Source organism: Acomys minous (genome assembly GCF_964271855.1).
Source record: "Acomys minous genome assembly, chromosome: 12".
Taxonomy (NCBI): domain Eukaryota; kingdom Metazoa; phylum Chordata; class Mammalia; order Rodentia; family Muridae; genus Acomys; species Acomys minous.
The window spans coordinates 108,160,821-108,187,111 of NC_140493.1; the positions used below are offsets into that span (position 1 = coordinate 108,160,821).

At 46.9% G+C, this 26,291-nt stretch overlaps 1 protein-coding gene across 2 annotated transcripts in view; it reads right to left on the reverse strand.

The window, feature by feature from the left end:
- RNF157 (ring finger protein 157) overlaps positions 1–26,291 on the reverse strand; it is a 73,801-nt gene that overhangs the window by 36,355 nt on the left and 11,155 nt on the right. For both annotated transcript variants that reach the window (XM_084750113.1, XM_084750114.1), the window contains exon 2: positions 15,733–15,851. In XM_084750113.1, the coding sequence (XP_084606239.1) occupies positions 15,733–15,851 (119 nt within the window). The remainder of the gene's footprint in view (positions 1–15,732; positions 15,852–26,291) is intronic.

Below are 26,291 nucleotides of genomic sequence, written 5' to 3' on the forward strand. Positions count from 1 at the left end.
CTTCTAGATGGTCAAAGTCAGAGATAAAATTCAGGCCTCAGGACACACGGGCTTCCCCCCCACCCTGTGTTCCATCCTCTTTCTTTGTGAGGACTCTGCATTTCTCTGGACTCAGCACCTCAGCACCCTTTTGAATCCTCTCACTCATTAAGCCATACTTTTTTTTTTTTTTTTTTTGGTTTTTCGAGACAGGGTTTCTCTGTGTAGCCTTGGCTGTCCTGGACTCACTTTGTAGACCAGGCTGGCCTCGAACTTACAGCGATCCACCTGCCTCTGCTTCCCGAGTGCTGGGATTAAAGGTGTGCGCCACCACGCCCGGCATGCCATACTTTTCAATACCACCAGTTCTTTTTTTTTTTTTTTTTTTAAGATTCATTTATTTATTATTTATACAGTGTTCTGCCTGCAGGCCAGAAGAGGGCACCAGATCTCACTATAGATGGTTGTGAGCCACCATGTGTTGCTGGGAATTGAACTCAGGACCTTTGGAACAGCAGTCAGTGCTCTTAGCCTCTGAGCCATCTCTCCAGCCCCTCACCAACTCTTTTTTGAGTAAGCTTTTCTCCATGGTTCTGCTTCTTTTGGCTGACTCTTTGTGTACCATTAGGATCCTGAGCTTTGGCCAGGCACGGTGGCTCATGCCTGCAATCCCAGTACTTCTGAGGCAGAAGCAGGAGAATTGACAGTTTGAGGCCAGCCTGGTCTATTTAAGAAGACTCTGTCTCAGACAGACAATCAGACAAACAAAGGGCCATGCTCCAAATTTAAATGATTTTAAAGTAAAGACAGTACAACAGGTAAGTCATTCTTCAAGAAGCAAATCATGGGCCAGCAAGATGGCCCTCTGGGCAAAGGCACTTGCTGCCAAGCCTGACAGCAGTGTCCCATCCCAAGAACCCACACAAGTGGAAAGAGAACCAACTCCTGTAAGCTGCCTTCTGCCCTCCATGTTGAGTGTGGCGGCATGTGCATCCCTCAGACCCACCACATACAAGTAAAAACAATCCCCAATGAATAAATGTGATAAAACAGATGATTCCTGCTACTTATCTCCAACATCATCAGTGTAAGTTAAGTTTATAATTCTCAACCTGGCCATTCATAGGAAAACTCTTTTATGCCAGGTAATATCCTGAAAGCAATGCATAGCTCCATAATTAAGTAGGAAGCAAGAGTTCAGCAAGAGGATTTAGGGACTGGCCTCTAACAAAATACAGAAAGGGGTAATCTTCAGTAGATAGACTTGCACTGCCCAGACCAGCAGATCAAGACTGATCTACAGTGGGTCAAAGAACACTGTGATACTATGTAATACAATGATACAAGGAATACCTCTGCAATGATACCATAAGGAGGACATCACAGCATTGTTCAAAAATCTGTGGGGCTGGAGAGATGGCTCAGAGGTTAAAAGCACCGGATGTTCTTCCAAAGGTCCTGAGTTCAACTCCCAGCAACCGCATGATGGCTCACAACCATCTATAATGAGATCTGGTGCCCTCTTCTAGCGGGCATGCATACATGCAGGCAGAACATTGTATACATAATAAATAAATAAATCTTTAAAAAAACAAAAACAAAACCAAACCTGTGCTGGGTAGTGATGGTGCATGCCTTTAATCTCAGCACTTGGGAGGCAGAGGCAGGTGGATCGCTGTGAGTTCCAGGCCAGCCTGGTCTACAATGCGAGTCCAGGACAGCCAGGGCTACACAGAGAAACTCTGTCTCAAAAAAACAAAACAAAGAAAGAAAAAACAGAAAAGAAAGAAAAAATGTACTATATCTTTAAAAATAAAAAAATTGCTGGGTGTGGTCGTACATGTAATCCCAGCATTCAGAAGACAGAGAGGGATCACAAGTTCAAAGCCTGAGTGGGCACCCAAAAAAGAAAAAAAGGCAGAAAAATTAACCAAATTTTTCTTTGAAATGCAGTATCAGTAAGTACAGTTTCCCGTAAAGGACCCACCAGCAACAGGAAACGGGTGAGAGTGCGCTAGTTTCAGTATGTTTCAAAGACATTTCGAGGAAATTCCTGCAGCCAGATGCTTTGAGGCTTGTCTGCTGCGCTCCTCTCTCAGCATCACTTACACCACATGGCGCCTTCACCTGCGCTTCTGTAAAAGTGTCAGCACTCAGCTTCCTACCTTCCTCTGTGTGTGTGTGTGTGTGTGTGTGTGTGAGAGAGAGAGAGAGAGAGAGAGAGAGAGAGAGAGAGAGAGAGACAGAGAGAGAGAGAGAGACAGAGACAGAGACAGAGAGACAGAGAGAGAGAGAGATGCTGTGGGACATTGTGAGCTCCAGGGGAAAACCCATTTTGATCTCATCTCTGTGCCACCTGCGTGATGAGATCAGCAGGTGCAGAAATACATGCTAAAGAGTGACTGTGTGAGTGACCAGGCCTCCAAAAGAGTAGTGTGTGCCCCAGCATGACTCACTACACTGTGAATACCTGCCTCTCAGGCACATATGTACAACACTCACAAACATAACTGGGAAAAGAAAGGTCACCAAGCAGTTTTGTTTTATGTGACAAGGTTGTGCTGTGCAGCCTGGCTGGCCTAGAACTCACTCTGTAGACCAGGCTGGTCTCAAACTCACAGCGATCCACCTGCCTCTGCCTCCCAAATGCTGGGATTACAGGTATGCACCATCCACCCTGGCTTGGTACTTGGTATTTCTTAAGATAATTGATTTAATAATCTAAGTGTGACACCAGACGCCAGATCAGAGCCTTGGCTGTGTTCTCTCGCTGACTTAGTAGAGGACACACGGACAAGTCATTATAAATGTGTCTGGACATCAGTGTCTCCAGCTGTAGAACAAGATTTACAGCCCTTGTCTGTCTTACAGGGAAACTGAGACCAAATAAAGGTGTGCCACAAAAATACAGGCTAGCATCAGTGATGAACAGTGATGACACCGCTCTCAGTAATGAATTCTACTTGGAATGCCTGTTTTGTTCTTCTGATTATTTTCTTCTCTTTCATAATGCCACTCTGAGGTTCCCCCCCACATGTCTGAATCCAGGCCAGCCAGGACTACACAGTAAGAGACTCTATTTCAAAAAAGAGAGAAAGAAAGTTCTTTTTGAACTTTTAAAATTTATCATGTATACAATATTCATCCTGCATGTACACCTTCAGGCCAGAAGAGGGCACCAGATGTCATTACAGATGGTTGTGAGCCACCATGTGGCTGTGGGAAATTGAACTCAGGAGCTTTGGAAGAACAGCCAGTGCTCATAACCTCTGAGTCATCTCTCCAGCCCCGGAAGATAGCATCTTAGTTGGGGTTCCTATGTCTGTGATTAAGCCATGACCAAAAGCAATTTGCGGAGGAAAAGGTTTATTTTATCTTACAACTGTCAGACTGAGGAAAGTCATGTGATGAGGGCATTTTCTCAATAGAGGTTCTACTCCCCAGATAACCCCAGCTTGTGGCAAACTGACAAACAAAGAAAAAATAAATGAATAAAGCCGAAGTGTCCACACCCACAACCTTAAGCCACGGCTCCTTCCCTGCCCCTCAGGCACTGGCAGCCATGGATCTGTCACCCCCACCCCACCCCTGGAACCTCTTCCAAAGGACCCAGGTTCGATTCCCAGCACCCACATGGCAACTCACAACTGTCTGTAACTCCAAGATCTGACACCCTCTCGTTGATATACATGCAGGCAAAACACCAATGCACATAAAATAAAAAACAAAAAATATTTTTTAAAAACCCAGTTATATTATGTGAATATATTTTCATTTTAATCCTAGGTGTGGGATCCGGGGCTGCTTCAGATTGTCTCCACAGCAGCTGACTAGAATGGGTTTTGTACTCTGGCAGGAGCATGATTTTTGCCAGCTGCAGATAATTTAATTCTGGGAACTCGTTTCCTGTGTGTGTGTGTGTGTGCGTGTGCGTGTGCGTGTGCGTGTGTGTGTGTGACCCCCCCCCCCAAAAGGGTTTCTCTGTGTAGCCTTGGCTGTCCTGAACTTGCTTTTGTAGACCAAGCTGGTCTTGAACTCACAGCGATCCACCTGCCTCTGCCTCTCTGAGTGCTGGGATTACAGGCATGTGTCACCGTGCCTGGCTTCTAATTCTGGGAACCCTTAAAAGGGTATAAATGGGAGAACCCCAAGAGGGCCTGCTACCCCTAGTGCTGCTTTTGCTGTTGCTGGACTGCTGGTTGCTGGTATTCTGATGATGAAGGTCGGACACCCCTACTCAGCAGGAAGTAGTCTAAAGAAGTCTACACCCCTTTCCCCTCTAACCTCTTTCTCGCCTGCCTAGTACTCAGGGGTTGGAGGTGTTGAGATGGAGAAAGGTGGTAGAAATAGGAACCCAAATAAAGTAGCCAAAGCCCGAGTACAGCCCTAGGGAGGCGAAGACAGATCAGCAGAGGAAGGTAAGCCTTGGCATGACATGCTGTCAACAAACAAAAAAACTTAAAACATCAATTATTGTAGCTAGCTAGAAGCTAATACAGATTAAATTCCTTTTTTTCTTTTCTTAAACAGGGTTCCTTGGATGTCCTAGAACCCACTCTGTAGACCAGGCTGTCCTAGAACTTACAAAGATCCACCTGCTTCTGCCTCCCCAGTCCTAGGACTAAAGACATGTGACACATGCAGGCTCAGATTAAACTTCTTTCTTTCTTTTTTTTGAGACAGAGTTTCTCTGTGTAGCTTTGGCTGTCCTGGAACTAGCTCTGTAGACTAGGCTGGTCTTGAACTCACAGAGATCTACCCCCCTCTGCCTCCCTGAGTGCTAGGATTAAAGGTGTGCACCACCTGGCCAGATTAACTTTCTGCTACACTAAGTAGCCTGAGTTTCTGTGGAGCACTCTCCCCTGTGAGATTTGACATGGCCACACTGCCTTATTTTCTGGCTAATGAAACACTAAATCTCACCAAACTCTGCAAAAAACCACCCAAGTGCCCTGTACAGCTCTGGCCGAACCCAGATTGAAGCTCATTAAGTTTAAGAATGTGAAAGACAGACAAGGAAGCAGCTTGTGGCAAGACTGAACCCATGTAAACTGCACGCTATTGTCTATTAGTAACACAGCAGAAAATGGAACACAGCCACTGAAAATTGGATGCAAAATCTTATAGAAGGAAAATCCGTGTCCTGTACTTTGGAAGCCTACCCCATATTGTTTATTGGTTTCCCAATACAGGCAATAAACTATGTATAATTTACATTTTAAATTAGATGTATACGGGGCTAACTCTGAAGTTCGGGGCGTGGCCTGGAGAGGCAGTTCAAACTGTGAAGTTAAGCAGAGCTTCTCAGCTCCCACACACAGATCTGAAACGTGTGAGCTGGGCATGAAGAAGGCTTTGCAGCCACCGCAGCAGCTAACACCTGCTTGCGTGTGTGTGCCCGATTTACGCTAAAAGGACTGCACAGGAATTTAAAATGTCTAAAAAAAATCAACACTCAGGGGAGACTGGGAGAGGAAGTGATCACAGGCCTGTGTGAAGAGGAAAGACAAGGGAGACTCTGGGCCGGGCTAGATTCAGACATTGCCCACAACACTCTGCCTGGACATGGTGCTGTGAGACTAGGCCTCTGAGGCCTGAGGAGCAACAAGCTCAGAGCAAAACCAAACACCAGTGGTTTCTGCAGACGGAGTTTGGAGCCCTGTGACCCATCAGCCACCCCGCAGAGGATCCACTGTGGGGGAGGGGTGCGAGGGATGGTGGGCCCCTGGCCTTCTGTAAGGTTTCCTGCAAGCTGAAGGGAGACTGTAGCCATGCTACTTAACATGGTGGTTGGTTTGATGTCTCTGCAGCAGAAGGCGTAGGGGAGATGGTTACAGGGAGACTAGAGTGGATGCCATCCATGCCTCCAAAGGGAAAGGGCAGCCTCAGAGATGACAGTCAACAACGTACAGGTGACTGTCACAGCCAGACATCCTCCTCTGGAGGCAGGGAAACAACCACCTCCTGCAGGCAGGAGGCAGTACTGAAGAGCTGCAGAATTCAGGCTGCACACCTATAATCCCAGATCCTGGGAGGCTAAGGCAAGAGTTCAAGGCCACCTGAGCTATATAAGGAGATCCTGGCTCAAAAGAAAACAATCGCAATTAACGTGGCTCAGTTCATTGGATCTAGCCTACCTTACACGCAAGACACAGCACAGGATTACAGATGTGGTGGTGCATACCTGTAATCTCAGCGCTTGGCAGGTTGGCAGGAGGAGCAGCAGTTCAAGTGAGCTGTAGGCCAACCTGAGGTACCAGAAACGACAGATAGACAGACAGACAGACAGGCAGACAGGCAGACAGGCGGACAGGCAGGCAGGCAGGCAGATGAGGACAGGAGTGATATAAGAAAGGCTCAGAGTTAAGCACCTGCTGGGCTCAGTAGGAATGGAGTGAACTCTAAGACCTGAGGTGGAAACATGGGGAGACGGTAACTGGAAAACCACAAAGCCAGACCCGCAGGCTCGCAGGGCCTGGGAAGGGCCACTCCTTCCCTCTGCGGGAAAGGGAGGAACCTGCCCTCATCATTCTCTCCTTTGCATGAGGACTATACAACAAGTGCAACACCCGATACGGCAATACCTGCCCTACAGACCTGTCCGCTTGCCCTCCTGGCCACCCCACCATAACTAGGCTCACATATCAGTAAGAGAGCAGGGTTTTGTTTTTTAAACGTCAGAAGTGCTGAGGGAGCTGAATAACATATCTCGGCAGGCCCTGAAGGGTTGGGGAATGTGATGACTCTTTGGAGGAACATTCAAAAGTCTATCTACACGGAGGAGGAGCAGCATGCTAGAACAGGCCGGCCATGTAAGTCAGGAGGTCCCCGCTTGCTATATCCTTTGGGAGGGCCCGGAAGATGCTCCAGTCGCTACGGCTAGACTCCGCCCTCCTCCCAGTCATCACACAGGTCCCTCTATTCGCCAGTGCACTCTTCATTCCTACTGAGACCCGGGGTCTTATTTGGATGACTGGTTGCCTGTATTTGTCCTCACTCGCCACAAATCACTTATGTCACCAGAACGCATCTTAGTTGATACTACTGGTGAGGAGCTGGAGAGATGGCTCGGCTGATTAGAGAACTTGCTCCTGTCGAGGACCTGGGGTCAGTTCCTAGCATACACATGACGGCTCGCAGCTGTCTGTGACTCCACCAATGTCCTCTGGCCTCCAAGAGTACTCTATGCATATGGCACACTCATACATCTAAGATAAAAATATCTCCAAAGAAAATAATAACTGACTGAATTGCCCAGGTCCACAGGAAAGAAGTCTAAAGCTCTCAGGAGAGCATGGCAGCTTCTGTCTGACCCTCCTCTAGGGTGGTCATGTCCTAGCTGCAGGACAAGTTGCCTGTGGCAGGGACTGCACTGTGTCTCTGCACCTCTAGAGCCGCGAGTGTCAGGGAGGTTCCAGAGAACAGTAGTGGAACAAGGGTGTGGACGAGGCTGCTGGGTCAGTGCTCTGGCCGCAGAGAGGGGCAAGGGACTGACAGCTGCCTGGGTGTAACGATCGTAAAAGGAAATTATCTCCTCATCCAGTGGAGAAGTAAGAAAAGAACAGATGGCTCAGCAATTAAGAGTGCTTACTGCATGTCTGGTGGCGCCACCTTTAATCCCAGCACTCGGGAGGCAGAGGCAGGCGGATCGCTGTGAGTTCGAGGCCAGCCTGGTCTACAAAGGGAGTCCGGGACAGCCAAGGCTACACAGAAAGACCCTGTCTTGAAAAACAAAACAACAACAACAAAGACTGCTCACTGCTCTTCCAGAGGACCTGAGTCTGGCTTCCAGCACCCGCATGAAGCAGCTCACAGCTGCCTGTAACTATTGCTGTAAGAGGTCTGGTGCCCTCTCCTGTCCTCCATGGGCACTGCACTCATACGCATACACTCATACAGACATACACATATACATAATTAAAATTAATAATAATAAAAATGAATGTTAGAAAAGAGAGAACAGCCAGGCATGGTGGCCCATGCCTTTAATCCCAGCACAGGCAGAGGCAGGCGGATCTCTGTGAGTTCCAGGACAGCCTGGTCTACAAAGTGAGTCTAGGACAGCCAAGGTTACACAGAGAAACCCTGTCTTGAAAAACCAAAAAGAAAAAAAAAAGGAAAAAGAAAAGAAAGGAGAGAACAGAGAAGGCAGAAAGTGTCTGAGACAAAGCCTGACGCTGTAGCTCACGGCACGTCTAACTCGCAGCAATTGTCCTGCTCTGGCCTCCTGGGTGCGCCTGGATTACAGGAGTGAGCCACCATCAGATGCCCAACAAACGTGTGGATCTCTCGGTCATGGCTTGCCAGTAAATATACCCAGACATCTCCATCCAAGTCTAGGGTTAGTGTGTCTGGCTTTAAAAAACTAAAAAACAACTAAGATTATTTTCTTACTTTCTGAGGCCTGGTAACTGAGCGTCACCTTAATCTACTCACGACGCCGGTCAGTGCAAAACACAGCTGGTACAGTATTCACAGCACTCCAAACATGGGCCCAGCTTCACCCCTAAGCAGCACACCCCAATCCAATCCTCACAGAGCACTCTGCTGTGGAAGCCGCAGGGCACTGCTCCTGCTCTGTGCTTCCTCCCGCTGCTAGTGATTCACCTCAACGCCTTCCCAGCTCTTCCTCCCTGGACATCCTGCTCAAGCCCCTGGGTAGCTCTCAGATGCCCTCGCTCTAGAAAGCAGGCACCTAGCCTGTGTCTACTCCCCACATCGCGGTGAGGGTGAGCCCGCTTACTTCGCCCTGCTTTCGGCAGGAATATAAAAAGACCCTTCTTCTATTTCCCTGCCTCCCGCCCTCACTCCAACATGTTCTGTGCAAAGCCCTGCTTCACCGAGGAACACACTAGTAGCTTCCTTTCACCAACTTGCTCTAAGATGAGCACTGTGGTAAAATCCAATAGTTTCACCTACTTAGAAACCTGGGGCAGGAATTACTTGAGTTCAGAGGCAAAAGACCAACTTAAGCAACATAGCGAGACCGCACGTTAAGCCTGATGATGGGAATTTGATCGCTGGCACCCACAGTGGAAGGAGAAAACCAACTCCTGAAAACTATCCTCTGACCTTCATATGTGTGCAGAGTACGCAGGCAGAAGAGGTATTTTAAAAAGAGAAAGGATGAAAGAAAGGAAGGGAGGGAGGAAAGAAAGGAAACTTTGTCTCTCGCTGGCTACGGAGGCACACTTATAAGACCAGCAAGGCTCAGGAGTTCAAGGTCAGCCTCTGCCACACAGCAAGTCTGAAGCCAGACCGTGCTACACGAGGCTCTCTGTAACAGCAGTGTTAGTAGCCTTGCTCTTGTTCTTGTTCTGGAGGTGCAGCTCAAGGACAGAATACTGGCTTGGCAGGGCGTGGCCCTGAGCTCCAGCCCCAGCACTGTAAAACTAGGATGCACTCCCCTGCACACATGCTAATAAGAGCATACAATTGCAGACACTGCGTTTAGTACAACTTTGGACACATCTCTAAAGGAGAGGAAAGCAACACACACACACATACACACGCATACACACACACACACACACACACACACACACACACACACACACACACACACGCTCCTTCGTTCACACTGCCCTTGCTGCAGAGAGCATAAGGAGCAAGTGACCACAGGGGCCCACTTCAGAGCACACGGCATGGTGCAAACTGTCAGGATTGGACTAAGACACAGCAGCTTCATCGCCAACAAGAGGGACATGATGTGGACTCCTGGCTACAAGCTGAGGAGAGAAGGAAGGCACTGCAGATGGGCAATCCTGACTGACGGGGTGACTTAGAGCTTTAACAGTTTGCCTCAGCAGACAGTCTGAGCACGGGAAGACGTGGCCTTTACTGTGCACTTCTCTGCTGTGGTTCCCAGAGGCCTTCAGAAGCCCGTGCGTCACCTAATACAGCTCTGGAGAAGCCGGGAGTGGGGGTGCACACTTACAACCCCAGCTCTTTGGGGATAATGCAGGAGGATCTTGAGTTTGAGGCCAACCTGGGCTACATAGGAAAATCCTGCCAAAAACAAAGAACAAACAAAAATAAAACACCCACCCAGGACCTTGAACCCAATGTATGTGGCAAGGGTGCAGCTCAACAGTGGATGGCTTACTTCACATGCATGAGGCCACATGTTTAACATGTAGCATTGTAAACATAAGTGACAGAACAGTAAAGTAAAGCTACAGGGGACCCACCCACCCACAGGGAGCAGCAGCTGAAGAAACCACTGGCTGAAAGGTTGGCCAGCTCAGCTGTCACTGTTCCAGGCCGCTTTCCATCCAGCAATGCGAAGGCATCTTTCAAGCATTACATTCCTCCAAGGTCAGAACCAAGCCCACTTTTTAAGTGCGTAACCTGAGACCTACCAAGGTCACAGAGTTTAGTGACACATAAAATAAGACTTCAAATTCTGACTCCCACTCTCTTCAGCACCTTTCTATACATACATAGACTGGCTCATCCAGATCCAACCTGAAGACCTGATTAACAATCTGCCTGGAAGGAATAACTAAGTGGTGGAGCCCTGGCACTCCAGTAAAGGCAAAGGGAAGACTGTTCAGCTGCCCAGTCAGAAATGACAGGAAATGCCTGTTAAATCCTACAGACCCCAGGAGCCAAGAGGTCTGTGGCACTTATATTTCAATATGACAATTCATTTCAACACATTTCTCTGCCTCCCTGCCCCCACCCTCTGGAAGAGGAGCAAGAGGAGGAGGAGGAGGAGGAAGTAGAGGAGGAAGAGAAGGAAGAGTGGCTCTTGTCCTCTGCTGAATGGCTTTAAAAGGCTGTCTTCTCCGCTCTGTAACCTGATGCTCACTAGCTGACACCCAGCTCTGTCACTTGAGAATCAAGTCAGTTCTTAGAACTAAATCTTGCTATCTGCTCTCAGTTTCAGGATGTCCCCAGTCAAACATAAAGAGCATCCATGGCAGAGCCCAGAGGGCAGCTCAGCAGGTGGAATTACAAACCATATCGCTTGCTCTCTGAGGGAATGCTCCAGGAGGGCATGGCAATTCTTGGGCCCTTTTAGATCTCAACCAACCCCACAAATGCTCTTGCTAACAAATGGTTCATGACCAGGATGTGGAAAAGATCGAGTATGCCCGATCCTACGGCAAAAGGGGCAGAGCACTGAGGCTGTGAAGAGGCAATGAGGTTCAGACTCTGGCTCCCTTCCAGGCTTGGCAACCTTAAGCTCTGGGCCTGGGTTCACTGGTTACATGAGTGCCTTTCTCACTGGGCTGAGGACAAAATGAGGTAACACACATGTAGTGCTTAGAACAACCAGGCTGGTGAGGGTTTGATACCTGTGGGTCGTTACGGCAAACGGCACGTAGAGAGAAGAAGGAGACACACGCTGCATTTATCCTCTACACTGTTCTGTTTAATTTAGAGACAGTGTCTCACATCATAGCCCAGTCTGGACTCACAGCAATTCTCCTGCCTCGGCATCCCGAGTGCTGGAGTTATTAATTTATTTGTTCATTTGGTTTTTTGTTTGTTTGTTTTGTGTTTTTGTTTTTGTTTTTGTTTTTTTGGTTTTTGCGAGACAGGGTTTCTCTGTGTAGCCTTGGCTGTTCTGGACTCTCTTTGTAGACCAGGCTGGCCTCGAACTCACAGTGATCCGCCTGCCTCTGCCTCCTGAGTGCTGGGATTAAAGGCGTGCGCCACCACGCCTGGCCTTGTTCATTTGTTTTTTTAAGACAGGGTTTCTTTCTGTACCCCTGGTTGTCCTGGAACTCGCTCTGTAGACCGGGCTGGATTCACAGAGATCCACCTGCTTCTGCCTCTCGAGTGCTTGGGATTAAAAGTGAGTGCCACCACCACTGGGCCCAAGTGCTGGAGTAATAGGTGTGTGCCACCACAGCTGGCCTGCTTCGGTTTCTTGAAACAGTAACCCAGACTGGCCTCAAACTTGACATCCTCCTACTTCAGCCTCTTAAGTGCCAGATTACAGGCATGAGCCCCCATTTCAACTTAGTATAATTAAAAACAAAATCTCTGTTCAACATTAAAAATACTTAATAAAAAAAATAAAATTATAAAAAAAATACTTAATAAATACTACAAAACCCAACAAGAACATCCATGTCAACACTCCCTTGGGGAAAGCCTCATACTTAAGGTCAAGGCTGCTACCTGGTAATTCGGGAGGTGCTCAGTCATTCAGCGGCCTCTACACAGGTGTAAACAAGGTGACTCACCTTTGGCAACAGACGCCATCCTGCCAAAACCTAGATTAAAGAAGCTTTTGCTTATCTTTAAGTCATCTTCACAGCCAGAAGAGGCCACTTACCATAAACACCGCACTGGCGTGCGCTCACACTCACACTCACACCTCACATCAGAGGAGAAAAGAAAGAAGCTGATGCAGGCATCGTGTCCATTTTCTAGGGCGAGTGAGGCAACACACTCACTTGGGTCATGGAGACAGAGGGAGCACGCCTCAGTCTAACTGCTAAGGCAGAAGGAGCAAAAATCAAGACAGACGTTTGATTGACATTACTTGGCACACCCTGATTTGAAGCAGAAGGGGTGTGTGTGTGTGTGTGTGTGTGTGTGTGTGTGTGTGTGTGTGTGTTTTCTTTTGTGGCATAGTCTGGCCTAGAACTTGCCATCTGGCCCAAACTGACCTTGTGTTCATGGAAATCTAAGTGCTGTGGTAACAGACATGCACAGCACTTCTCGCTGCACGTTTCCTTTGAAAATAGTACTACAAGGTACTATGACAGAAGAGGCTCACCCAAGACAGAAAGGAAGAAAGCAGCCACTGTCAACCCCGGCCTTTAAAGTAGAGTTCACGGCAGAAGCCCATCACCAGGTCAACCAGGTCACTCGGCAGCCCCAAACTGCTAAAGCCTTCCCCACAGCCTAAGGACGGAAGGGAGCCTCTCAGGTAACGCAGCCCACTCACCTTTCTGCTCTTGTTTTACCACTGGCCAGCAGCCTCCCTTCTTTGTTTCAGAAGGAAACAAAGCCCTGCATCCACGGCACCTGTGCCCTTAGCCCAGAGTCCACAGCACCTACCACAGTACTGGGACAAAGCAGTTGCTCAGTAACTGTTTGCCAAGTCTACAAATGCAGGAGTGCTTTTCGACCCACACTCTGAGCCTCTCTCCAGGTGAGAGCCCTTTTCCCACCAGCCCAGTCAAGTCTCAAAGCCCCACCCAAGACCCTCTGCACAGCACAGGAGCATCCCTTGCACTCTCAGTTCCTACAGAACGGCTCACCCAGATCTTCACTCTTTTTTTTTTTTTTCAAGACAGGGTTTCTCTGTGTAGCCTTGGCTGTCCTGGACTTGCTTTGTAGACCAGGCTGGCCTCAAACTCACAGCGATCCGCCTGCCTTTGCCTCCCGAGTGCTGGGATTAAAGGTGTGCGGCACCACGCCCGCCCGGCTCTCAGATCTTCACTCTTGTCTAACATTTCCCGTTAGTGTCCTATCTGCTCCTCTAGCATGGCAGTTTTGTAACGAGAGAATTTTTACAGAAGCAGCAAGAGGCAATAGAGAGAACTGATTTTCAGCAAGGCAGATCAACTTGTAAGATGGTGAGAAAGGGGGCTGGACAGATGGCTCAGAGGTTAAGAGCACTGGCTGCTCTTCCACAGGTCCTGAGTTCAATTCCCAGCAACCACAGAGTGGCTCACAGCCATCTATGAAGCAGGCATAGCCAGGTGTGGTAGTACATGCCTTCAATGCCAGCACTCAGGAGGCAGAGGCAGGCAGATCTCTGTGAATTTGAGGCCAACCTGAGGTCAAGCAAGTCCACGACAGTCAAGGCTACACAGAGAAACCCTGTCTCGAAAAACAAAAACAAAACAAAACAGAAAACAAAAATCAAGCAAACAAAAATAAGCAGGCATGGTAGTCCACACCTTTAATTCCAACACTCAGGAGACAGAGTCTGGTAGAGTTCTGAGTTCAAGGCTAGTCTGGTCTACATAATGAATTCCAGGCAGCCAGGACTACATAATAGAGACCCTATCTCAAACAAAACAAAATAAAAACAAACAAACAAACAAACAAACAAAACAGGCCGGAAAGATGGCTCAGAGGTTAGGAGCACTGTCTGCTCTTCCAAGGGTCATGAGTTCAATTCCCAGCAACCACATGGTGGCTCATAACCATCTATAGTGAGATCTGGTGCCCTCTTTTGGCATGCAGGAGTACATGCAGGCAGTAGATTATATACTTAATAAGTAAGTAAATAATCAATTAATTAATCAATCTTAGAACAAACAAACAAAAAAAGGCAGTAAAACAAAATACTCCTCTGAGGCCTGGAGATGCAGCACTTCGCTATTACTCATGAGGCCCTAGATTCAATCTCTGGCCCTCAAAGCCAGCAAATCCTTTTCAGGTAGGTCTTCACGTGGAGAACAGCGTCTCCTCAGCTCAGAGGACACTCAAGAGCCACTTGGCAGCTGCTCTTCCAAAGCCTCATGCAGGTGCAGAGATGGTGCTCAATAAAAGTTTACAGAGCCTAAAAGTTTACCATGTGGCTTAGGCAGCCTATAATTCACAGCGATCCTCTTGCCTCAGCCTCCCAAGTGCTGGCATTACTTGTGTGCAACTCAAACACCAGGGAGACTTCATTTGTTTACTCAACAAACATGTACCAAGGCTTTTCGTTTTTTGTGCCAGGCTTCGTGTTAGGTCTAGCACACAATGGTAACCATAGTCCATGCTTTCTAAAAGACGAAAAAACAAACAGAAAGGGACAAATAAATAGGAACTGAATGCTAAGTGCCACAAGGGAAGAATGCAAGTGAGGGGCAGCAAAGGCTCTGGCCAAGGCTGTTTAAGGAGCTGCCCTAGGAGAAGTGTGATTCCTAGAGGAAGCGCCAAGCTCCCAAGCCTTGAGGCACCAGGACACCTGGCTCCGGAGACCCCTGCTGTACCAGCACACTTGTTTCTCACAGTCTGTTTGTACTGGTCATTTGAGGCCTGAGCTGTGGGCATTGTGTAGTTTAAATTCTGATTTCTGTCTCAATGTTGTATAAACTCAAGCCGGGCGTTGTGGCGCACACCTTTAATCCCAGCACTCAGGAGGCAGAGGCAGGCGGATAGCTGTGAGTTCGAGGCCAGCCTGGTCTACAAAGTGAGTCCAGGATGGCCAAGGCTACACCGAGAAACCCTGTCTCGAAAAAATAAAAATGTTGTATAAATTCTGCTCCCCAATTGTCCCCCTGATGTGTCAATAAGGCAGTTTACAGCCAATCGATGAGCAGGGGGCAGAATAGGGCGGGACTTCCTGTCAGCCAGGGGAGGAGAGAAGAGGGAGATTCTGCTGGAGCAAAGAAAGAACTAAAAAGCAAGTAACTTGGGGATTGTGGCAAAGATGGAGTCAGGATAACATAGAGGGTTAAAATCAGACTTAAACTGCTCAAGACTGTGTTGTAAAGCCGGGCAATGGTGGCGCACACCTTTAATCCTCACACTTGGGAGGCAGAGGCGAGAGGATCTCTGTGAGTTCGAGGCCAGCCTAGTCTACAGAGAGAGTTCCAGGACAGCTAGAGCTGTTATACAGAGAAACCCTGTCTCGAGAAAAAAAAAGAAAGAAAGAAAGAAAGAAAGAAAAAAAGAAAGAAAATAAGAAAAAAGAAAGATTGTGTTGTAAAGGCTTACAAACAAATATAAAAGTCTCAATTATTTGTGTGATAGCCGGGTTAAGAACTAAACTGAGAGAAACAAACACTGTTATGTAAAAATAACATCAACACAGCCCCACAGCCAGTAAAAAGATTATACACCTACCGCCACTGGCCTATTTCCCAGGAAGTTCAGGTCGCTGTTCTCGCCAAATAGGTAACCTTCCGGATGCGTGGAGTCAAACTTCTCTCCCCCCATGATGAAGTGGCTCGCAAAATAGCTGCCTGGAGAGTGACAAACAAAAGGCATCAGACACCAGACTGGAACAAAAAATGCTGTAGAAAAGAAGAGGTTAAGACTTCCAACAAAGAATCAGATACATTTCTTCTGATTTCAGACCATGGCACTAAATCAGCAAACCATATCAGACGACCCAACACTACAAGGAGACTACTTCTGTTCTTGGAACATAGCAAGCCTCAGTCCTTATCCTGATCTAAAATACATCCGTCAAAGGCAAAAAAAGTCCATGGATGCCCACTAATAAATGGACCTACGAACCTGTATTTTACTACTGATCTCTGTCTCTCTCTCTGTCTCTCTCTCTCTCTCTCTCTCTGTGTGTGTGTGTGTGTGTGTGTGTGTGTGTGTGTGTGTGTGTGTGTGTGTTTTGAGACAGGGTCTTGTCTGTATACTCCATGAGGAGCTAGAACTCACCATGCAGACCTGGCTAGTTTTGAACTCACAGAGATACGACTGCATATACCTCCTAAGTGCTGGGACTAAAGGCATGCCCCACCACCACAAGGCGATTGTTTGTGTTGTGAGACAGAGTCCCACTCTGTGGATCCCATGCAGGCCTAGAAGCATGCTCTTCCTGCCTCAGCCACCCTAGTGCTAGGATGACAGGCATATACCACCAGGCTCAGTCTGGTCCTGATTTTTCCACCTCACCCTGAGAGGTGGTTCCTGAGTATCTGAGAATCTTTTTTGTTGTTTTGTTTTGTTTGTTTGTTTTTTTAAAGATTTATTTACTTATTATTATGTATACAGTGCTCTGTCTGCAGAGGGCATTAGATCACATTATAGATGGCTGGGAGCCACCATGTGGTTGCTGGGAACTGAACTCAGGACCTCTGGAAGAGCAGTCAGTGCCCTTAACCTCTGAGCCATCTCTCCAGCCCCCTGTTGTTTTGTTTTTTGTTTTTCGAGACAGAGTTTTTCTGTGTAATAGCCCTGGCTATCCTGGAACTCTCTTTGTAGACCAGACTAGGCCTTGAACTCACAGAGATCCACCTGCCACTGCCTCCTGATTGCTGGGATTAAAGGCGTGCACCACCATGCCCTGCACATTTCAGAATCTTAACTAGAGATGTCAGCATATTTATACACACAAAGCACCTTTGCCTGGGTTTTTCAAGGTACTCACACCCACACACACAAGTCTAATGGCACTTGTATACCTCCACAATCCACCCAATAAAGGCTCTTCACACTAACTTGCTGTAGAGCAAGGCAAGCGGCTAGCATGATGGTGTGTTCCTGTAATCCTAGCATAAGGATCCAGAGTTCCAGACCAGCCTGAGCTACAAAGTGTGATCATCTCAACAGTTAACAAAACAAGAGTTAGGGACACTGGTGAACATCCAGTGCAGGGGTTCTCAATCTGTGGGTCATGACCCATAGAGGTTGAGTTACCTTTCACCTTAGCCAAGAGATTGCCTAAGACCATCCTGCATATCAGATATTTACATCATGCCGGGCGTGGTGGCGCACGCCTTTAGTCCCAGCACTCAGGAGGCAGAGGCCGGCAGATCGCTGTGAGTTCGAGGCCAGCCTGGTCTACAAAGTGAGTCCAGGACAGCCAAGGCTACACAGAGAAACCCTGTCTTGAAAACAACAACAAAAAAGAAAAAATAAAGAAAGAATAAAAAAAGAAAAAAGTAACTTTACAGCTAGAGGACAGCAGAACATGAGGGTTGCAGCATTTGGAAGGTGAGAACTGCTGACCTAGTGGTATATTTTAACTTTGATAAGGACACAAATTCTTCTTACTCCAATTTTCTTGGATGTTTTGTTTGCTTGCTTAGTTTTGGGGTTGTTTTTGAGACAGGGCCTCATGTAGCCTAGGCTGGTTTCAAATTTGTCTAAGTAGGGGAGGCTGACCTTGAATTCCTGCCTCTACTCCCAAGTGCTAGGGTTCCAGGCATCTGGCACCACATCCTGCGCCCTCAAATTTCTCTAATCTGACTCTAAGCTAGACTATCCACAGAAAGGACTCATACGTTAGAAAACGTTGTCAACCCTCTCGTACACCCCAACTCTTAAATTAACACAAAGAACTTCTGAAACCACAACGCTTTATGTGTAATTCAGCACGGAAGAATCCAACCCCACGTTTGGCCCTAACTGTTGTTCAGTGACCAGTAGGCCAGCGGACTGGTCCAGGCGCCGCTTGCTTCTGGACCAGAACGGATGGACCTCAAGGTCAAAGGTCCTGTTTCTATCTCAGGAATGGCTAGAGTTCTTTGGAGTGAGGCTGGAGCACTAGGCAAGGCTCCCAATCTCAAGGGGTGGGGGTCGGGGGTGGGGATGGAAATTATTTTCCACTGGGTGTTACAGTTTAGCTCTTTTAGAATGAAATTGCTGGTATCAAACAGCAGTGGAGACTTGGGAGCTCCATAAGGCTGTGATGATACCAAAAGTGTTACAGCACTGAAACTGGCTGGCAGGTACATCCAGTGAGATGCAGGCCTGGCGGTGCTTCACCGGCTGTCAGCACCAAGCTGCGGGTGATGGAGCAGGTTTCAGAGGCTGCCAAGGCAGGAGGATCTCTGTGAGTTCAAGACCAGCCTGGACTACAGAGAGAGTTCCAGGACAGCCAGAGCTATTACACAGAGAAACCCTGTCTTGAAAAGCCAGAACCAAAACTAAACCAAACTAACAAACAAAAACAGAGGCTGCTAAGGCAGCTCCGCTATTGCTGCCTTGACTGACTGTCAATCCCTGGGCGTCCAGCAGCAACTCTTCCCCAGAATAAATAAGTCTCGGATAGTCATGGAGGAGGAATGGCAGGACCAAGCTAGCCAACCTTTATTTATAAACCTTGGGCAGGGCCTGGAGAGATAGCTCAGAGGTTAAGAGCACTGACTGTTTTTCCAGAGGTCCTGAGTTCAATTCCCAGCAACCACATTTTAGTTCACAACTGTCTGTAACTCCAAGATCTGACACCCACAGACATACATGCAGGCAAAACACCAATGCACATGAAATTTAAAAAGTAATAAATTATTTTTTTAAAAAACACCTTGGGCAGTGGGAGGTATTTGTGGGTGGATGTGTCTGATTAGCTGGTGCTAGGGGTGCCAGGATGCTTAATATACATGTAGTGGTACAGTGCCTCATTTACATGCAGTAGCACTGGGTCCTATCACAAGGAGGAAAACACAGCACCTAATTAAGAACTTCTAGGTACCATTAAAGATCATCTACTGGGGGCTGGAGAGATGGCTCAGAGGTTAAGAATGCTGTCTGTTCTTCCAAAGGTACTGAGCTCAATTCCCAGCAACCACATGGTGGCTCACAACCATCTATACTGAGATCTGGTGCCCTCTTCTGGCAGGCAGGTGTACATGCAGGCAGAGCACTGTATACATAATAAATAAATCTTAAAAAAAAAAAAAAAAAAGAGATCATCTGCTGAAAGCTAGGATCTCCTTAGCAAAGGGTAGGGTGCTCCAGGAATCCCCAGGGGCTTGCTGAACAGTTTTTATCAGGAATGGCTTGGGGCTATGTGATGATCTTTAGGGGACTTTGGGGTCCCCAGATCAGGGGAAGAGATAACCCTGCTGAGAAAGAGTCTATCATAATAGACTGAGCTCAGTGGGCTATCCAGATATACCAGACTTCGACCTCTCCAACAGCACCCCACAAAACTCCCAGTCAGCTGTGCAGCAAGCTAAAAAAAAAAACCTGAGTTTTAAACTGTAGCACATGCCTTTAATCCCAGCACTCGGGGTCAGAGGCAGGTGGATCACTGTGAGTTCCAGGCCAGCATAGTCTACATCGTAGGTCCAGAACAGCCAAAACTATACAGAGAAACCCTGTCTTGAAAAACCCAAACCCAAACAAAACACTGAGTTTTAGCATTTTTGGCTGCAGGGAAGCCACAGGAAGAGAGGGCGAAGACAGCTGTAACAGAAAAAAGGGACTGGACATTCAGGTCTTGCTTTCTAGAGCTTTAGTCCAGAAACACGGATTAAACTTGACCACGTGGCTAAGATCACTCACCAAAAAAAAAATGATACAATTCTAAAACTAATTATCAGGAAAAGATTTGCAGGGGGTGGCAGTGCTCATATCAAAGTAACAAGGCACCTCTCCTTGAAGAAGCCTAGAGACACAGCAGCTGGCCGCTGTGACACAGCATGCAACGCACCCAGGACAGCCTCACTATACATTATTCATGCTGCACACTGGCTGGCCCTATTTTCCAAGCGCATAATTGATAGAGGGAGGTGCCTGGTTGCCTTCTGTAGAAAGCTGTCTTCTCAAATAAACTGAACCACTACTGTTGACTCTGAGTGAGTTGTATTTCCTATACACCAGGAATTATTTGTTTCTTAGACATTAGGTGAACTTAGAAAAAAAGATCTTGGCTGGGTGTGGTGTTGTGTGCCTGCAGTTATGTAGCCTGAGCTACATATTGAGATCTGGGGTAAGCAGGGTTCTTTCTACTAGAAATGCACTTTGCTTTTCTTTCTTTGGAAACAGGCTCTCAACGAGGCATGGTGGCGCCCGCCTTTAATCCCAGCACTCAGGGAGGCAGAGGCAGGTGGATCTCTGTGAGTTTGTGGCCAGCCTAGTATACAAAGTGAGTCTAGGACAGCAAAGGCTACACAGAGAAACCCTGTCTCGAATAACCAAAAATCAATAACCAAAAATCAATAAATAAATACATAAATAAAATAAAATAAAATAAAAAAAGAAACAGGCTCTCGTGTCTGAGGATGACCTTGAGTGCTAATCCTCCTGCCTCTACCTCCCAAGCACTGAGATTACACATCTCTGCTACCATACCTGGCCAATCTCACCAAATTTTGTGAGAAAGAAGAGCTGAGCACTGTGGCACATGCCTTCACTCCTACAGCACTTGGGAGGAAGAAGCAGGCGGATCTCTGTGAGCTTTGAGGCCAGCCTGGTCTACAAAGTGAATCCAGGACAGCCAGGCTAACACAGAAAAACCCTGTCTTGAAAAACCAAAATAAATAAATAAATTAGATAATTAATTAAATTAAAATAAAAATTAATTTAAGTAAATAAAATAAAATCAAGGGCTGCCTGGTGTGGTGGTACACATCTGTAGCCCCAACACTCAGAAGACAGAGGAAGATGGTTAGTTCAAGGCCAGTTCGGCCGACATATTGAAAGCCCACAAAGAAACAAACCACCAAAGTATGTAGCGCATCAGGCTGTGCTTGTAGTCACGACACACAGGGAGCTGCATCCAGAGGATCACTTGCCCAGGACCACAAGGACAGCCTGTCCTCCCCCCACCCTCTAATCAAATTTTGATACACAGATTTCAAAATCAGTGCCAATATCACAGATTAAAGAAAGTATTTTCCAAAGGTGTGGTGGGCAGCCTGGTCTGCAGAGTGAGTTTCATAATAGCCAGGGCTACACAAAGAAAACCTTTCTTGAAGAAAAAAAAAAAAAAAATATATATATATATATGTATGTATGTATGTATGTATGTATGTATGTATGTATGTATGTATGTATTTGTGGTGATTCTCATCAACCAAGGATGGAACTAGATGTTATCTGCAAGGCTACAGCACCTCAGCCTGCGGCCCAGTGGGTGGAAGAGCTCGGTGACTGAAGAGAGCCCATGGCTGAGAAACAGCAGAAGCAAGGAGAGACTGTGGAAACCCAAATCCCTGCCCCAAACTCAATTCCACCCAACAATCTGAGCGAGGGGGAGCCTCATAGGAGAATGAGACCAGCTCACTCTGCATAACACATGCTCAGACATCTTAGCCGTGCAATTTCACACGTACATATAGAAGAGAGGCTGGAAGGCAGCGTTCGGATGTGAACCTATCTGTCTTTTCCTTTTCCTGTCCTGCATTATGGAAAAGGGAGACAGTGCCTGAAGTGATAACCCGCTCACACTGATAAAGCTCCGGGAAGGTTCCTCTCTGGCAGGCGGAAACCAGAATTGTAAATCAGACCCTTTAGTCTCAAAAACACTTTGTTTTCCACACCAACCTGCAATCTTTTGTTTTACTTATCTAGTGGAGGAACCAGCAAGTTCAATACATACTCCCCCGTCCAGAATAAAACAGGAAATGACACATAACTGAAGACTGCACTGCCATTTAAAATTTTACAAACAAAAGCCTAAAACTTCTGAACCTAGAAATAAAATTTAGACCACTGAGGGTTTTTGGGTTTTGGTTTGGTTTTTCAAGACAGGGAGGGTTTCTCTGTGTAGACCTGGTTGTCCTAGACTCACTTTGTAGACCAGGCTGGCCTCGAACTCACACTGATCTGCCTACCTCTGCCTCCTGAGTGCTGGGATTAAAAGCGTGCACCGCCACACCCGGCTCCCACTGAGGTTTTTAATACCTAATTACTGTGTAGCATGCCAAAGAGCAGAACACAACCCTACATGTTCAGACCACACGTAGTAGTACGTGATTTACTTATTGCACTGAAATTCCAAGCCCAAGTCTTCAAAAATTTCAAGTCATAAAAGCTTTATATTGAACAGGACAGGCATGCAAATACTTTTTTTTTTTTTTTTTTTTTTTTTTTTTTTTTTTTTTTTGGTTTTTTGAGACAGGGTTTCTCTGTGTAGCCCTGGCTGTCCTGGACTCACTTTGTAGACCAGGCTGGCCTCAAACTCACAGTGATCCACCTACCTCTGCCTCCCGAGTGCTGGGATTAAAGGCGTGCGCCACCACGCCCGGCCTTACTTTTAGATTTTAACAGTGGCTATCACATACTAATAGGTCTTACTGGGAAGGCTTCTCTTTGCATATTTCTCCCTTATTAAGGTCACAGTATAAACAAATACCCTGCCTGTGAGTGGAAAATATTAATCTTGCACTGTTTACTTTTAGAGTAATAGAGTTATATACTTGATTATTGCAATAAATGGAATTGTATTTAAAAATAACTTTTTATTTAATGTAGCTCAAGAACAAAGCTCAAAAAATTTAATTTGGCCACACAGCTGGAAGATGCCAGCGTTGGGATAAAATCTAGCTCTGTTTTAAGCAAAAGCCTGTATTTTGAAGACCCTATCACAAAATAAATAAATAAAACCAACCCCCCCCCAAAAAAAAAATTAAATGGAAGAGGGCAGTTGTTAGCTGCTGCAGGACCTGTCACAAGCTAATGGTTCTTCATTTTATTTTATTTTTTAAAGATTTATTTATTACATATACATTTATTACATGCCTGCATGTACACCTACACATCAGAAAGGGGGCACTAGATTTCACTATAGATGGCTGTGAGCCACCATGTGGTTGCTGGGGATTGAACTCAGGACCTTTGGAAGAGCAGCCAGTGCTATTAACCTCTGAGCCATCTCTCCATCCCTGGTTCTTAATTTTAATAAATAACGAAGAAAGGAGGCTGGTTGGTGATGCAGTCTCAGAGGCGATGGAAGCAGTAGGTAGGGCATGAGACGGGAAGGGACTTACCAAGTGAACCAGGTGCTGCAGCAGCCAACAACTCCCCTCTTCCATTTTGGGTGGTGGTGGTTTTATTTATTTCTTTTGGATTAAGTCAACAAAATACAGGCTTCAGATCAAAACAGACCTAGATTTTATCCCAATGCTGGCACCTACCAGTTGTGTGGCCAAATTAAGTTCACTGAGCTTCGCTGTTGCGCTACATTACCAACAGAAGCAGTTGGCTGGTGGCCACGCCTTTAATCCCAGCACTTGGGATGCAGAGGCAGGTCTATCTCTGTGAGTCCAGGACAGCCAGGGCTACAGAGTGAAACTGTGTCTCAAAAACAAAAACAAAAACAAAAAAACGAACAAAAGTCTGATGGACCATGACCACTGCCAAGTATCTAGCACACAGCTATGACCCTAGCACTTGGGAGGCAGAGGCAAGAAGACTGCTGTAAATTCAAGGCTAATTAAGGCTGCACAGTGAGACCCTGTATCTAAATAAAGAGCTGAGAACTACGCCCATCCCAGGCTTGATTACATATGTCACCATGCACAAGCAGCTGCCAACTTTCCATGTTTGTGGTCTCTTCCCCCCTAAAGAGATGCTATTTTTAGACCGAGAGAGTAAATATAGGGGCCAGAAAGAGAGCTCCACTGGTGAAATGCATCCCATGAAAGCAAGAGGACCTGAGTCTGATGCTGAGCAGTGGTGCTTGCTTGCAATCCCAGCACTCAGGGGGTCAGCTGAGCAGTGGTGCATGCTTGCAATCCCGGCACTCACGGGGTCAGCTGAGCAGTGGTGCATGCTTGCAATCCCAGCACTCACGGGGTCAGCTGAGCAGTGGTGCATGCTTGCAATCCCGACACCAGGAAGGCAGAGACGGGTGGATCCTTGGAGCTCACTGACTCAGCCAGTCAGCTGAATTGGTAAGCTTCAGGTTCAGTGAGAGACCCTGTCTCAAAAACTAAGGTAGAGAGCAATCTGGCCCCCACAAGAAAGCAGACATAAGTACATGCATAGACATATACACCTCACACATGGACACATGCAAAAGTGAAAATATGTGTATACTCAAAAAACATGCATGCATTCATAGTATCATTGTATTTTTTAAAAAAATATTTACAACCAGGACTGTTATACAGAGAAACCCTGTCTCAAAAAAAAAAAAAAAGAAATAAAAGAAATATTTACAGCTGGGCAAGGTGACACATGCCTGTAATCCCAGAACTCAGGGAGGCAGAGGCAGGTGGATCTCTCTGTGAGTTCAAGACAGAAAGACAGTCTGGTCTACAAAGCGAGTCCAGGACAGCCAAGCTACACAGAGAAACGCTGTCTAAAAAAAAAAAAAAAAAAAAAAGAGCCGGTGTGGTGGCGCACGCCTGTAATCCCAGTACTCGGGAAGCAGAGGCAGGCAATTCACTGTGAGTTCGAGGCCAGCCTGGTCTACAAAGTGAGTCCAGGGCAGCCAAGGCTAACTCCAGGACAGCCAAGGCTAACACAGAGAGACCTTGTCTCAAAAAAATAAAAAAAATTAAAAAAAAAGAAAGAAGAAAAGAAAAGAAAGAGAGCCAGGTGTGGTGGCACATGCCTTTAATCCCAGGACTTGGAAGGCAGAGGCAGGCAGATCGCTGTGATTTTGAGGCCAGCCTGGTCTACAAAACGAGTCCAGGACAGTCAAAACCACACCGAGAGACCCTGTCTCGAAACCTCCGCCCCACCCCACCCCACCCCCGCCAAAAAATTTTTTATGTGTATGAATGCCTGCATGTGTGTGTGTTCCACATGTGTACCTAGTACCTACAGGGACCAGAAGAGAGCGCTGGGACTCCTGAAACTGGAGTTATAGACAGCTGTAAACGACCACATAGGTACTGGGGATAGAACACAGGTCGGTCCTCTGAAAGGGCAGCAAGTGCTCCTAACCACTAGGACCACTGTCTAGCCCTGCATTGTGGCTTTTAATAGCAACTCTCACTTGAATAGTCCAACATCCATCAATCAGTAAGTGGATAAGCAAAATATGGCAAGTTTTCTTTCTTTTTAAGCATTTATTATTTTTGCCATGCTGAGAAATTAGCGTAGGGCCCACAGATGCTAGGGACAGCAGTCTACACTGAGTTGCACTCCCAGGTCTAATTTTAAAATTTCTGAAATGTTATGTTCTTACAATGTGACATATTCAGTGACTTGCAGCAATGGACTTCCAACACATGCCAAAGAACACAACTAAACTTCCCAGACACGTTCAGGGAAGGAAGGCAGACGCAAGGCTGTGCCCGGGGTTTCTGTGCGATGGGAGCAGGCACAAATGAACAGGAGGGAGTGTGGTGCTGAGGATGGCAGGGGGTGTTTTCTGAGACAAGACTTTGGGAGACAGTCCTGAATGTCCTCTGTTCCCCCAAGCTAGTCTTGGAATTGGAGCAATCCTCCTGCCTCAGCGCCGCCCCCTCTCCCCCAAAGCTGGGATTACAGGTTACGGTGGTTTGAATGAGACCGGCCCCCACAGGCTCAGACATTTGAATGTTTAGTGGACTGTTTGAGCAGGATTAGGAGGTGTGGCTTTGTTGGAGGAGGTGTGGAAAGCCCATGCCAGGCTCCACCTCTCACCCTGCTTGCTGCCTGGGTCAGGAGGTAAAGCGCTCAGCTACTGCCCCAGGGCCATACCTGCCTGGTTCTCACCGTGATGATAATGACTAACCCTCTGAAACTGTAAGCCAGCCCTAGATCAAATGCCCTCTTGTATAGGAGTTGCCATGGTGACTCTTCACAGCAATGAATCAGTAAGACAAAGGTGTTAGCCACCGTGCCTGGTTGAGGCAGTGGGAATTAACTGTGCCAGGCACAGTGGGACATTTCGGAAGGCTGAAGTGTTCTCAGTTGCATCCGTGGTAATGGTTACAAAGCCACCAAGTGCTGCAAGGCATGGATTCTGTGCTGGGTGTGTTACTCCTCAGTGAGGCCATTACAAATGTCAGTTCAGGCTCAGTCTTTTTTAATAAAATAAAGATTTTTATCTCTAAAAG